Source organism: Rattus norvegicus, chromosome 8 (assembly GCF_021556685.1).
Source record: "Rattus norvegicus strain SHRSP/BbbUtx chromosome 8, alternate assembly SHRSP_T2T, whole genome shotgun sequence".
NCBI lineage: Eukaryota > Metazoa > Chordata > Mammalia > Rodentia > Muridae > Rattus > Rattus norvegicus.
The window spans coordinates 12,251,568-12,267,734 of record NC_141541.1 but is presented as its reverse complement, the minus strand read 5'-3'; the positions used below and the strand labels follow the sequence as shown (position 1 = coordinate 12,267,734).

The window sequence follows — 16,167 nt, the reverse complement described above, 5'->3', positions numbered from 1 at the left end:
CTGGAAAACCTACTCTTTGGAAAGTGATGGATGATTGCTAATTGTGCTTAAGAAGTAGTGCAAAAAAGTAATTTTCTCTAAGTGTCTTGGCCTAATAATGCTTGAAAAAAAAATGACTGTGAATTGTCCAATTCTCAATACTTAAAAACAAGATAATGGAGAAGACAAAGGTGACTCATGAGACTTGCTGTGCTTCCAAGGTTCTGATAAAAAAAATGTATGAGTTCTACCTCTGTTTAAAAATGTGTCATATAGTTGAAATGGTGAACCTCAGCCAAGGTTGGAGGATTACACATCTCAGAACCTTGTGGTATAAGGCATCAATCTCAGTATGTATATGGATTTTCAGATCAGAGGGAGACATAGGCGATGCATCACCAACACATTCCGTAGCTTAGTCTGATCAAGAATGCTAGAGTTCATCTAAGATAATATAGCTCTCTGTATAAATCTCCCACTTTAGATTTCTATACCTTATTTGTCTTTTCTTAGACAAGATCTTACTTGTGTCAGAGGCTGGTCTTGAACCTAAGACCCTCACTTGCCTCTGCCTCTTCCCAAGTGGTGGGATGGTGGGAATGTATGGTGAAGATGTAGGGCAGATTAGACTAGTGTGAATGCTGGAGGGTAATTAGGAGCCAGCCAGAAGAATATGTGTATGAACAGAAAACAACAGCGACATGGGAAGAGAAAGGCAGACAATGGAGCAAAGAGCCTTTCAGCACATGCTCCTTAGTTCTGTGGTCGAAGGGAGGGGAAGAGGGGTGCTGTCAGTTCAGAACTGGGTTACAGAACGGCCTTGATTTGTAAGGCCACATAGTTTAAAATTTATTCTGAGGTGGAAAAAGAAAAATATGATTGGTTACAATTATTTTAGAAAGCTGATTCTTGGGTTGGAATCTTGGATTAGATTGTTGGAGAGCTGAAATCTAGGTAAACAAAGAAAGGGTGGGGACCAAACTAAGCTGAGTCAGCAGTCATGAAGCACCATGGGAAGAAGCCGTGTAGTGAATAGAGGTGTTGGAAGAACTGACAACCACCCAGGCAAGAAAGGAAGGAGAGAGCCAAAGATGGTTCTGAAGGGCTGGCTGAGGACTTTTTTCAGGATACAGAAAAAGAAAAATGGCTTTGGCATATGAGCAGTAAGTCCATGTTGACTTGGGAGGTCATCTGGGTGGAGCTGTGTTAAGAGCACTTGAAAAACACGACTGAGAGTGGTGGACTGATGCCATTATTTAAGTGTCATTGGAGTGGAGTGAGAACATCAAGGCTATACATCTGCCCGTCCAAAATGTGTAGCATGAGAAACCAGTGGAGGAGAGGGCAGAACTCAGGAAAGTAAAATGTATGGTGAAGAACAGTTATACAGTGACTAAAACTTTGTGGGAGAAACCGTGTTCCTGGAAGGAATGCATGGACACCGAAGGACAGTTTCAGCAGGAAGTGGTTACTCATGGGCACCGAAGTGTGTCATGGCTGAGGACAGACTTGGACCTGACAATTTGAAGACGTCAGCATTGGTGATGACAACTTCAGTGCAATACAGTTAGGGAGTGGACTTTGACAGTTGTCATAGACGCTCTGGTCATGTCTGACTTTACCCCCAGCAGACCGCCTTCACTCCTCTCCTCAGGCTTTGAATGTAGTGATTTGCCCTATCCATTGCATTGGGGAAGAAGGAAAACAGTCCCTTTTCACACTGCCACTGCCTCATGCTGCAGAGCTAGAAAACTGAGAAAGGGTTGTTCCTCCCTTCAGGCTGTCACCACAGCAAGTAGTCTGCATCATTGAAAGCAAAAGGAGAAGCACTCAAATGGGCAAGTGGCAGCATGGCCTGGGGTGAACATTTCACAAAGTAAGGGCAAATAGCAAGACACATTCATGGTAAGAAAATGTTTACTCTGCTCTTCTCTATTGTTTTGAATCTGGTACAATTCACTGCTAGAGAAGGTGCTCTTGCTTTTTGAATGAGTACTTATTAATTTCTGTCTTACTATGCCTTTCAAGACCCTACCTGATTTCCACCTGTGCCATTACTTTGCACTACCAGTCCCCAAATAAATTTATTACCATTTGTTTCTGCGTGAATCGGTGGTGAGATCCTCAGAAGACCAACACTCACTGCAACAGTATCCACCAGTTCTTCTACGCAGATGCATTCTCTCAGCAACTACTAAAACCTTTCATTGGGCAGGGAGAGGGGTAACTGAATAATTCAACTCCTGATGTTTTTAAGAATCCCTGTATTTGAAAGATGGAGAGCTACTGACTGTCTCCTGTGTTTTCATTTATCACTAACCAAATTTCACTCACAGTTTCTTTCCTATACTCTCGGGCACACTGATTCTTCCAATGACCGTGCTTTCTCTTTACACAGTTAATGAGTCTCCTTGCCATTCCTTTAGAACCCCGTGCTAAAGCCATTTATCTGTCCCTGTTTTCTCAACTTCTGTGTCTTCTATTGTCAGGTGTCTCCGCTCTCTCCCTAGGTTGAAAGTTCTTTAATAGAAGGAATGTGTATTGTTAAGCTTTAAAATTTAGTAGGTAACACCTTGCTTCACACCTTAACCAGGAACACAGTGCTTACTCAAGACAATAAAAACAATATCACACAAAGTCATCCATACACAGATGTTAAAATGTCGGCAAATGGAGTGTATCTATGAGATGGTCTATAAATATAATACCTTGAGGTTATGGCATCTCACATGTTCTCATTAAATTAAAACATCTCTGAAATATTATTGGAGAGAAGTAAAATTATTGGAGAGAAGTAAAATTAGCTGTAATTATGGTAACAGGTCAGTGACAACTAGAGTGAGGAGAAAGAGAGAAGAGCCTCTGCCTGGGAAGTGCAGACCCCAGAGCCCCTGCAGCACCGCACCGAGAGCCCTCACTGATTACCTCGGCTTCTGAACTTGCTCTTTTCATCAGACTTTGATGTACACTTTACTGTCTCAAAAGAATGAGCTGGTCTGTCACCAGGTTTTCCAACAGCATATATACATGAATGAATGCAGCTACATTTTCACGGTTAATATGCAATTTCACAATCTGGCTTATTGTTAAGGCTCCTTTAACAAAAGTTTATTTTCCACATAATTAATAACATCATTGTAAACAAGTAACTGAATAAAATACACTTGTCTTCTGTGCAAAGCAGGTGCCCAGATGCAAAGGTGTGCAGCATCCAGTCCTTACATGCCGTGAGCTCGCCTTCTGGCTTTCTGTCCTAGCAGCACGATTTAATTGCTAAGTTCTGCTCTCCGCAGGCACGTGGTAGCATTCATTTAGTCACTAAATAAGAACCATAACCTTGTGTAAAGGCAGCTGACATTACTTCAGAGTATCTAATAACACTGAATCAATGTCATGGTTACTCTTATTAACTTGCCTGGATTTCAAACCAGCTAGGGACCAAAACCCTGGGCCTGCCTGTCAAGACATTTCCACAGTGTTAATTGGAGAAAGAAGATCCACCCAAATCATTGTCAACGGTTATGCCTGGGATTTCCAACTGGACACAAAGGTGCAAGTTCACTGCACACCAGCATTGACCTCTGTCTCCCACTGACTGGGCACAATGGGACGGTTGTCTCACACTCCTACCACCGTGTCTCCCCCTCTGTGATGGCCTGTACCATCTTCTAAGCTCAAACAATCCTCTGCTTCCCTACGGGACTTGTTAGTAGGCCACAGCGATGAGAAAGGCAACAAGAACAATCTTAAATTTATGTCCTTTCCAGCTCTTCTCGGAGGAGTTAATCACGGCTCCTTGAGCGTGTCTGCATCCACTTTTTTGCCAGTGTGGCCTAAAGAAAGCGCAGTCCACACAAACGCTTGATCATCTCAATGTTGCCTTTGTGAATCATTGATAGAAACTGAGGGAATCGTAAAGACGTGACCACTGTTTTGATGTGCCACATGTAAATTATATTCTTCAGCACTTAAAAAGTCCCTGCCAAATTCAGTACTCATATTTCTTCTCATTGTTTTTTCAAGGATGTGTGGAGGTCAGAATATCTTGATCTATAAACATTTAAACTTAAAACAGCTTTTATCTTAAGTGAATAAGTGTTCTTTTTAATTGCTCTCTTTTTAAACTTTACTAGCTGATGGTAAAATCATCTTAAACAATAAAGAGTCTCCAAAAATACAAGCTAGAGAAACAATGACCCAGAGCAACAGCGGCCAAGGAAGCCAGCATTTTCAGATAATGAAGACAGAAAATCAAAGCACAGCTAAACACCCACTTTAAAAACAGAATTATTTATATCAATGCTATTAAGCCATTTACTTAGTAAAGATCTATCAAATGTGATAGCCACTTTTTTTTTTTTGAAGAAAACCGTTAACCATCCAAGGCCTGTCAGCTATGGCAAAGCAAGTGAAAAGCTGGGCGCTCTGACTCATCTGTAGGATTACTTCATCTCCATTAGAATAGCAAGTTTTATTAATTTTTCTCAATACATATCCGTTTGAAGGCCTAACAAACAAGAATCTGTTTTCTGTTTCATATAACCTTGGATGTTCGATAACAATTCATCCATTTTATTTCAAACCTTTTAGGTAGAATAATAGCCAAGAAATGTATTCAGATAAATTGGGAGGGGAGTCTTAAAAAAATAAAAATAAAAACTGAATTGGATTTCTTTCAGGACAAAAAGGACATAATGCATTTGATTCTTGACCATGTGTCAGAAAACTGAGCATTACAAGGATGCTATTGGTGTAAGGAACACATGATTTTTGAAGGAATCATTCTGTTCTAATCACGAGGTTAAGGCCCACACAAACAACTTCACCTGTCTCTGCATCTAAGGCTCAACCAGGTGAGAAATGCATCGTTGGAATGCGAGCAGCCATGTGGCTGCTGAAGAGCCACACAGAGGGACACATCTCGCCAGTTAAGTCAGTGAAGCACTTCCGTAAACACACAGGTTCTCGGGATTGCTGGTCCATATCCTGCTTCTCTTGGTGTGATGAGAAGAACCAAGATTGAAGTCTGTCTGTCTTTCCAGACTCCTAATGACCTAGGACTTCTGTATTCCTCACTGACTTTATATAGGTACTTCAAGTGCTGTTTTGATGTGTTACAGGAGTTACATGTTGTTACATGTTGATCTTTTCTCCAACAGATCGAAAGCTTCAGTTAGGTTTTAGAATGAACTAGGTGATCTAAAGGGATGGCTGACATGTCTTTTTCTGAATTACTATATTTGTGATTTAACACGTACACTTAGCTATTCTTAACTATTTCATGTAGGTAGCAGTTGGCCAACCTTAATGTGTTCTCTACTTCTCTGGGTTCCCATAGTCTATATGAGTCTTGCCTGAGTGCAAGTGTTGTTGGGGATTGATCCAAGGGCTTATGCATGCTAGCCTGGTGCTCTATCAACTAAACAAGCAAAATGTGACATTTACCAAGCATTATGAACCACTAAAGCATATGGTGCTCTTTACATGGTGGTTGACTTTTTGTACGACTATTTTCACATTCAGATAGTGCCACAAACATAGTACCTTTTGATGCATGATACCATGTACCAATTACCTGGCAGAGACTTAGACCATTTGACTACTGAAAGCAGCTGCCTCTCGCCTAGTTGGTTGAGACTGGTCAGCAAAGAGCTGGAAGTGTCGGGCTTTGTGTTGTCATGCCCTGCATAAACCACATCAGGTTCAATGCTCATGAGCAGGTTGATGAGTGGCGGAACCAGTTGAATCTCTTGATTTGGTGAAAATGTGATTCTCTGGCCCAGGGTCTGGCTCTCATTAGGAAGGCCCACTGACTGGGGGAGAGCAACACCATCGAGGGCTCTCATAACTCGGACTTTATTGAACTTCTTAAACTTACGACCTACAGAGAAGACAAAAAGAAAAGAACTTTGTGTAAACACATAGGAATCCATTATTCTAGCAGTGTATTTTTTAAGCCTTATAACCACTGTGCTGTATACACCTTATCATTAATCTGGAAGTGAAACAGAGTCAGGCAGGCATGGTGATGCAGTGAGCACAGTGCTTGAGAGGTGGGAGCTCTCAAGGCATCCTTACTTGAATGATGTGGTAAGTCTAAAGCCAGCCTGCACTACATATGACCTTATCCCAAAGAACAGAGAGAGAGAAAGAGAGAGAGAAAGAGAGAAGAGGAGGAGGAGGAGGAGGAGGAGGAGGAGGAGGAGGAGGAGGAAGAAGAGAATGTAAATGATAGGCATCAGATTTGGGGTAAATAATAACAGTACTGTCTGGGTTGACAGAGTGCTTGTATTCACATCAGGACCAAGCAGAGGTTATGGAGCCTTGAGTGAAAAAGATATCTACTAAGGTGAGTAGTGTTTAAAAGACACCAACATCAGGATTGATCACTTGTACAACAGGATTGCCTTCCAAAGCTGGAGGCCCAGGCTACATTCATGCAAACAGGGTTCATCACCGTTGTGAGTCTTCTTTTGGGTTTTATTCTTTATGAACCTATTATAATTCATGTCCATTATGTAAAGCCCACAACATCTTCCATACAATTTCAGCAGATTCATATGTTTCTTAAAATAACTCTACATACTGCTGCAAGATCTAAATAACCAAAATTAAGGGAAGACACAATTTTCACCCTATTATCTGTGCTTGCAGAATATATGTATTTCTAGTTAACTTATAGAATTCCTATTTTGGTGAATGACTGTATATTCAAAAGGAAAAGAATGAGGGCAAAGCTCAGAAGGAATTAGCTTTTGAGAACAGATTGGTTGTTGTCAGGTTACCCTGAATGCCTCCATACTTACCAATCTCAGAGGCTAAGCGGGGTTGGTCCTGGGTAAAGCTTGGGTGGGAGAACATATAGATGGGCACCTGTATGCTTATGAAGACCGCTGCTTCACAACATGTTGGGAGTGAACCAGAGGAAGACTTTGTGACTGAGAATGGGCTAGATTTCAGCTCAAGATATCCTGAATAGGGCATAGCTTTTCAATGTGAAGGCCTGTGCCATGGTTCTGGGAGAGTCCCAGTGACTGTAATGTCCACCTATGGCCGATAGGCCATATGTGTTTGGGATAGCAATCACTGTATGTGAACACATCTCTAGATGACAAATCGTTGCACAGCTCAGGAGGGTCATGTCACTGAGGAGGTAAAAAACATTAGTGAGTTTGGGAGAACTCAAAGATTCCTGATGACACCTCAGAGGTTTAGATGCAGTGGCCAGGGGAGGAAGTCCTTCTTTCCTACCTTGAAGAAGAACTCTTCAATATGTTGAGCTGCCTGTAAGCCATGAAGAGTACTTCAGGGTTCCATCTTTCCTGAAATGTCACCATGTTAGGGTGGCCTTTGGTGATATAGGTGCTTCTGGATTGTCAATGGTTCTATAAATGACCCCAATAATCTCACTGGTTCAGCACATTGGACTTTGAAAGTATCATTTATATTTGTCTGTTGTCAGTTCCTTTCTGGGACAAGCAGGTATTTGCTCATTTCATTCTGGGAACAGTGTCACACAACACGGGTCTGCAAAAGATTGGATTCTCTTGGAGCAGAGATGGCAGTAGCTTGGCTCTTGCTCTTAATGTGACTCAGACATCTGTTTGCTTCTACAGCACAGAGCCCAGTTAGGACAACACCCTTCTATATTAGGCATTAGACTGGGGGACCTGAGTGGACAGAAGTTACTGTTGTAGGTGGTGAGATATGGTTGTCCCAGTTCCTACCATATACTGGTAGTAGACAGTGCTAACGTACTTCGTTCTTGGTTCAGGCACTGGCATAATGACAAAGAATGAGAGTTGTGCTCTGAAACTCCATGAACATCTCAGGGGCAGAGTTCCCAGAGTCAACAGGAGAAAAAGTTGAAAATCCCGTGTAGAAAGCAGACAAGGTTCTTGGGAAAGAAATATGTCACTAAGGAGAAGAAAAGTCAGACATACAGAGCTCTCACAGTAAACAAAGTTTGCAGATGTGTAATCTAGTCTCACTGCAGTCTTAAAGTGAAAACTTTTGACTTCATTTGTAGGTTGGGAAGAGGTGAGGAGTGGGGTCTTTACACCTGTTGTTGGAGCAGGAGAGAAGTGCTGAGCTCAAGAGCTCAGGGTATCTGATGTAAAGGCCCTGGCTAGCCTGCTCCTTGCCCCTCTCCCTGGGATACATTGTGGGCCAAGTCTTCATGGAGTGAGGTTTTGTGAGGAGATTTAGGGAAGAAGTTGCAGGCAACAGCACAGAATTGGATTTGAATAATTTTTAATGGTTGGTTCCTATTTAACAATGCAATAGTTAATAGCTAATATGACATACCCTCCCTCAATCCTAATGATAACTCCATGTAGTTTTTCTTCTGAATTCTTATTTCTTTTAGTACACTTTAACTTACAATGATAATTATATGCTTAACATTTTAATCACATTGCTCAAACAGCAGACATTCAAACTGACAGTATAAAATGTTGGAATTCAAGGCCAACTTTGGCAACTTAGTAATGAAAACTCTTGTCTCAGAATATAAACTATAAGGGCATCAGGAATGCAACTCAGTGGCAAGGTAATTGTCTGGCATGTGTGAAAACCAACACTAGAGAGACCAACAAACAGACTGACACATATACTCTCACACGTACACACACACGCGCACACACACACACACACACTCTCAGAGAGAGAAAGAGAGAGATGGGGGAGGGGAAGAGACAGAGACATAGACAGAGGCAGAGAGAGGGGGGAGGGAAGAGACAGAGACATAGACAGAGGCAGAGAGAGGGGGGAGGGAAGAGACAGAGACATAGACAGAGGCAGAGAGGGAGAGAGAGAGAGAGAGAGAGAGAGAGAGAGAGAGAGAGAGAGAGAGAGAGAGAGAGAATAAAATGGACAAGAAAAGGAAAGTATGGGAAGCACTGTGACCTCACCTCTTCTCTAACCCTCCTCAGCACACACCTCCTAAGTGTTTCCTTACAAGTATTTAGTTACACTTTATGATATAAGCACAGAAGAAAAATGTAGAGCAAAACATTCACTGAAAAGTAAATACTTAGATGAAAAGATAATTACTTAACGTGGCCAGCAACACGGAAAACCCTTTTAAACCCTAGTCCCCTCCATGTGACAGCCACCCTGTTTCCTATGGCAACCCACAATCCTTTGCTTTTTACTATGATGCACTTTCTCCCTCTTTCTTCTTTTCTTCTTTTCCCTGTTCTGGGTTAAGTATTTGATTACACTGAAATACTGGTGCCTTTTTCAAAACCAGAGTAAACGTTTACACACTGATTGGATGTTTTATAAAACAAAAAGTCTTCCCCTGTAGGATGATTTCATTATGCAGGTGAAGGCAGGTACAAGATAGAGCAAGGCCTATCTTTGGATGAGAAGAAAGGATGGGCGGGAGAAAAGTTTTAGAGGAAGAGGAGAGAGGAGTGAGAGGAGGAGAAGCAGCCGAGAGAACATGGAGGTGGATATTATGATTCCTCTCTGCACATTTACAGTTGTTATGAATATTCTTAAGGGATGAATGTGTACAGGGCTTTGTATGTCTAGATGAGCAAATTATATCTTACCAATGGATCAGATGTTATTGTGTTCTGTGATCTTTCAGGTGGCTACTTAATTGAGTTCAAGAGTGTGTAATGGCTAGACACTGGACCCACCATGGAACTGGGATGTGTATGTCTGGCATGATGGCAGCTTGCCTTGGGAACTGGATGGGTAGAGAGATTGTTGCTGGGCACAGAGAGTAGCCATCGGCAGTGTGATATGGGATGGAGCAAAGCAGGTGAGATGCTTTGCTGACTGAGATGAAAATATCTAAGAGATGTCTTGTGGCACTGCAGTGTAGGCTCTAGTGCAGGATAAAAGAATCATTTTTTTTTAACATACCGCAACATTCCCCCAATAACAACCCCAACTTCTTGGCATACTGATTATCTAAAATGTAGCTTGAACAAATATAGGAAACATTCATGGTTATGCTCAATCTTTCATAAGTCAATGAGTAACCCAATGTTGAACTGGGTTTTTCCAGTGTCCTGATTAATAGATTAAACTTTTGAAGAAATATTAGTGTTTGCATATTAGGGATGAGATTTGTGGAACTCTAGTGATTTGTCAACTTTATGAGGCGCAGATGGAGCAGGGCGAATGTGCCACTCACAGGCCATTTTCATTTATCTTTTATTTTCAAGGGAAATGTTTAGTGGTGCCATGCGCCAGACCTTGAGTACGAATCTGAGTTCACAGCATTGGATAGCACAGAGCCTTCTTTAATGGGTATTTTATTTTGATGTTACAAAACAAAAAAGGCCCTTGAACAAAGAAGAAACTCATGCTAAACACTGGACATACTACAAACAAAATAGATGTAGCACAATGCATAGTGAGCTGAGGGAATATGGCAACATGAGCTAATGGAGTCACGGAAAGATTCTCACCTGACCCCACCGAGGCTCTCCTAAGTGCCTTTATTTTGAAACCTTCAGACTGAAGAAATCAAGCAATTTATCTAAGGGAGGACTTTGAACATTAGGAGAATTATTTTTAAGATGCAAAATAGTATTATTAAGAGATCTTTTCCTAAAGAGCTGAATTGTTAGAATCTTACTAAATCTATAATCTACCTCCCACCATGAGTGTGTCAGCCTGTTCTTCCAAAAGTGCTTAGAACAGATGTAATGACTCTTCTCATCGGCAGTAGTATATTATAATAAATAATGAATTATGGTATGGCCATATCTTCATGCAAGTTCTGCAATTTTGTAAAAGTTGTATTTCTAGTGTTATTATTTTACCCAGTCAATACTAAGCAACTCGTTTTTAAATTAGTCACAGGATAAAGTATAATTATGCATATTAAATGGCTCATATACAATGACAGTCACTAATAATAATCAATTACTTTCCCCCATTTTCCACTACATGTGCATATGTGTGAGTGTTGTGAATGTGTGGAAACACATGTGTAAGTGTGTGTGTGTGTGTGTGTGTGTGTGTGTGTGTGTGTGTGTAGCATATATACAGGGATACATGTATAGGTGTGTATGTATGAGTGTGTGTGTGCTTGTGCAGGTCCGTGTGCATGTATATGGAGGCCCGAGGTTGGTGTTTGGAATCATCCTCAGGTGTTCTTCACCTCGTTCACTGACACAGGGTCTCTCAGTCTCACCAACCAGCTTGAGGCTGGAATTAGAGCAGGGTTGCTTCACCTCCACAGCACCATGAAAGGTTTTAGGAGATTTGAACTCTAGTCCTCATTCTTAGGCAGCAAGCGCTTTAACCTTGAGGCCAGCACTGTTAATTGTGTTTGATACTTGATGGGGAAAAATGAAAGGCGAAGGAAAATTACTTGTGTTTGCTTTTCATTTTCCTCTTCATGAATTGTCTCTAACAGTCACATGTACAGTGGCATCTTCTGTCATAGGTGATCAGTGTTTGATTAGAGGAGCCATCCTTCCCTTACCTAGATCATTCAACACATAGCAAAGAGACAGTGGCATCTAAGTGTTAAGAAACACAAGCATTGAAGATAAACAAAAAGGAGAATAAGGCAATATGAGGTGGCAGGGCAAACATCGGAACCATCTTGGAATAAGAACACACTTGTGATACTGAAATGAGAGCTCATGAGTGTAACAAATGGTGTCAGCCATGTGAATTTTAAAGGAGAAAACTTTCCCTACTAGTTTGTTGAAGGACTAAGACTCATGGGAACAGAGGAAAGATAATGGGTGTAGAGTCAATGTTGAAGTGACAGTTCCGAGATTCTGACCAGGGACCATGAGAGGGAGAAGGAGAATGGGCGAGCCTGCCTTTAAGGCAGACACTAAGGCATCTACAAAGACTCCAACTTTCAGATCAAAAGTGTTTATCACTGCCCAAGAAAAACAGGCCGGGGCAGGGCAAAACCTTTACAAAGTCACTTCCTAAACTTCAAGGAATATATACATATACAAATACATGTACACATACACATACACACACACACACACACACACACACACACAGAGAGAGAGAGAGAGAGAGAGAGAGAGAGAGAGATTAGATAGAGAGAGATTAGATAGAGAGAGATTAGATAGAGAGATATAGATATAGACATTTGACAAGACACAGTAGCTCATCAAGGGAAGAAAGCAATACAGATGGCTGGGGGCTTGTTCACTCATATTAGACACTCGAAAGGCAATGTACAGATCTAGGGGACAGAGGAAGGGCAGTGGCATGCATGATCTTCTCAGAAAACTTTAGTGAAGTTCTGAGCAGTTGAAGATGCACACACAGCTGATTTCCCCATCACCTCTTTGTGCACATGTGCTCCTTCCCCAGCAGTATAGGAGCCCATCTCTTGTCTTCAGTGGGTCAAATTAGCAAATACTTTAACTTCCTCGTGCTCCTGGAGTCATAGACTCTATCCCAAGCAGCCCGCCAAGGCACTTCTAACATCAAAACGTGTGACATTGTCCTCTAAACTGTGGGAGAGTGAAAGGGACCATGGTTCCTCGTTGAGTTTTGAAGGGATGGTAGGCATTTTCGCCTGACTCCCAGGAAGTCAGGCTGCTCAATAGCCTGCAGCCGTCCATAGATTTGTGACCATCAGTCAGTAAGGGGAATGCGCAAGCTCCTTCACAGGTAGAGGATGTGAACACAGGTCACATAAGCTCAAGACAGATCTCCATTATAATGAGGTATCTAAAGACCTGGAGGCTTAGCCAATGAATTTCCCTTCCTAGACACTCATCCCTACAAAAGGTATTTAGTTTCAGGCCCACTCTGAAAAGAGGGGTACCTTATTACTCATCATTTTCTGCCATGACAACAAACGCCTTGAAACCATGGACTGCCTCTTTTATAGGGATCCGTCCTGGGGAGTCACGGAGAAGGCCTTTGCCTACAGAGCCACTGTCTAATCTCTGAAGAAGAAAGCCTCCCTGAGCTCCCAGCTGCAGCCACCACCAAGCCCAAGCCCACCACTACTCACCAACCGAGGGACTCTGCCTGCGGGACCAGCTAGAGCCTCCCCTTTTCCCCCTTCCGCCCTGGGCTAAATCCAGCCCCGCAGGCCCCCCATTCTGATCTCAGCTCTCCTGCGGCATCCCAGTGGCGCCTGGATGCCCAAGAGCCTGAGAACCTGACAGCCCTGACCTCCTTGCAGGTCAACTTCCCACATCCTGCCTCCTCAAGCGGCCAAGCCCTGTGGTAGAAAGGAAGCCGGACCCCACCACTAACCTACATAAATGGAAACAAAATTTTCAACTGACAGATAGGTTTATTCATTTACATGATTTTTCTATCATTTGAAAAATGTACACAGTGTCCTTAAGATTATGCTTTTATATGTAAATGTAATTGGAGGACAGAAGCATATACTGCTATTAAATCAAATACCTCTATTGTTGTGTGTCTCAGCTCTTGGAAATGTCAGTAAGTTGCCTGGAGGTCCCTAATAAAAGGACACTTTGTGTGACTGTGGATGAAGCAATTCTTTCTCTCTCCACTTGATATATGGTTGTTCATAATTCAAAATCACAGGCTCCCTCATGAGGCTCTGACGCTTGTCATCACCCTCCTTGCAAGACATGGGAAACCAAGGGCAAAAAGTCAGTGTTAAAAGTTGTTCTTCACTGTTGCAATCCCCAAGTGTCTGGAATAGCCCAATGTAAATGCTCTGTGAAAGACACAACTTCAGTCAAAGCCACACAGAACTAAATTCTACTGAATAAGGAGCCTGTGGTCCAAAATTTTAAAAGTACAAGAAGTGAAAAACAGCAGTCAGTCACCACTGTGCTGTCCTTGGCTCACTATTGTATATAAGACTTGATTGCTAGCTCTTTAAGAACTTTAATGGGCTGATTGTTAAAAATCCCGAGTGACCAATGGAAGCCAAATGGAATACTGATATCACCATCAATGGGAAATAGATTGGATTTACCAGCATGCTATAATAGTATTAAGCAGGTAACTGAATATTTGGATTTTAGAGTTATTGTTTGCAATATAATTAATAAAGAATTAAAAAATAAGTTATTCTCACAAAAGAGACAACTTTGTTAAATAAACAAGTACAACGACTGATATAAAATAAATACTAGGTCTGGAGAGACAATTTGGTGTATCTTCAAGTGTAAAACAAGCTGTCATAATTCCAGCATTTATTCGGAAGAGACTAGTTCCCTAGAGAAAGCTGGCTAGCTAATCCAGCTTGAATTAGGAAGCTTCAGTTTCAAAGAGATATCAGCTGACTAAATTAAGTGGAAAGAGATTGAGAATGTCACCAGGCATCAACTTTAGGCCTCCACAGACACATGAAAAAATGCATAGACACAAACACGCACACATTACACATAAATACACACACACACCCATATTTTTAAACTCCTCATTAAGATAGAAAATATAAAACTGAACTACACAACCCATAGAAGAATCATGAACTAGAATACTGAACTGACTACAGTATACAACCAATTAAAGGTTCTGAGTGGGAAATGACCAGGGAGAGGCACCAGTGAAATGCTACGTCTAACTATTCTCTGAAAGAGGAGCAAATCAGGAAGAGCTGTTAGAAGGATGCTGGTCTGGTGTGGTCCTCACACCATGGGCTGTGCACATGAACGAGAGCAGTGATGAAGAGAACTCTGAATGCTTGTGGCTATTTGTCCACCGGCACACCCTCTCTTTTGCTGTTTTTCTTTATTCCTGCAGGAAACATTTGGTCTTGAAAGTGTGGTGTGACACCTTCATGCGACAGCACTCGTTGTTGTAGGAAATGAAGCATCGGCATGGTGTCAGAAGCTAAAATGCAGCCTCGATGAGGTCCCCAAGCTTCTGGGAATAGGACAGGGACACGGGATGAGGCTGAACAGGCATTAAGGATCGACGGGGATCCTCTGACTTCATGAGTGTCTTAATGCATATCACACTAGTCTGGGAGAATTTTTACATGTCTCTCCCCAGTATTTGTAAGGAATCATGGAAGAATGTTTTTGGAAAAGTTATGACTTCAGATTAACAGGGAACAATGGCCAATGTGCAAGGCCCGGAATGCTGCCTCATACTAAGCTCTAGCAGCAACTAGTGTACTGATGCCACTTGGTCCCTCATTGTCATGCCAGGATCCACCTACAATTTCCAGTCCCCAAAATGTGTCTACATATATTCAAAGAGAACAAAGATGTCAATGCAATCATTTGGTCAAATATGTAAGAGCTGAGTTTAAAACATTTGTGTTCTCTCAATCACTCAATATTACCTGAAAAATAAAAATTTGAACCCCTGTTTCTCTACTCAATCTGTACCTGGAGAATAAAAGGTTCTGGCAGATTCTTCACACAGCTCTGGACAGCAGGACTAAGAGTAGCTCCAGATGAACAGAGAAGAATGTTAAGCTGAAAATTGAGACTGCAACTCAGTGGTCTCTGCTTCACCTGTGAGAGAGGCTGTGTAGCAGACACCTAGACAGTGATAAGAAGACAGCTTGATGCTACAGAATTCAGGGTAGTGGTGGGCGAGCAAAGCCAGGGGTATGGTGGTTGTCTATCGTAATGCTGGCTCAAAGGATAGGAAAGAATTTGTCTGTGAAGGGGAAGACAGGGTGAAGTCCAGAGAAATAAGAAACAGTCATCATGCACAATTGCCTCAAAAAGAGAATCATGGCTTCAGGGTTTTTGTTTTTTGTTTTTTTTGGCTTTTGTTTTTTTAAACAAAGGGTCAGAACAAGCTCTCAGACTTCTGAATATATGTTTGCACATTTTTGGGTCCAGAAATTCATATTTGGGGATTCTCCAGAGGAAGCATGGATGGAAGTGCGGTGTAGGAGAATTTGCCTTATGACTCATTCTCATCATCCCAGGACATCCTCCTCTATGTGAAGAGAAGCTCAGCTGAATGTGGGTGGAGGAGAGGTGAGGGGAGTCAGGCAGAGACTGGTTTCCTCACTCAACATTAAGTGTATGACTCTCTACAGAAAGAACCTTAGCTACAACAACATTCCAATGAACATTCATTTAATTAGTGACTTGTTCATTTACTTATTGCTCTATTCAGAAACTCATTATTTTTCAAAGAGCTAGTCATTTTCATGGTGCTATAGCATTCTTCCTACAAATGTAAAAGGAATCTCTCCTCTCTCTCTCTCTCTCTCTCTCTCTCTCTCTCTCTCTCTCTCTCTCTCTCCCTATGCCCCCCCGTCTTTCTCCC

At 41.9% G+C, this 16,167-nt stretch overlaps 1 protein-coding gene across 1 annotated transcript in view; it reads right to left on the bottom strand.

The window, feature by feature from the left end:
* Pgr (progesterone receptor) overlaps positions 1-16,167 on the bottom strand; it is a 58,937-nt gene that overhangs the window by 13,218 nt on the left and 29,552 nt on the right. The window contains 1 exon segment of the mRNA NM_022847.2: positions 5,555-5,860. Within this exon segment, the coding sequence (NP_074038.2) occupies positions 5,555-5,860 (306 nt within the window).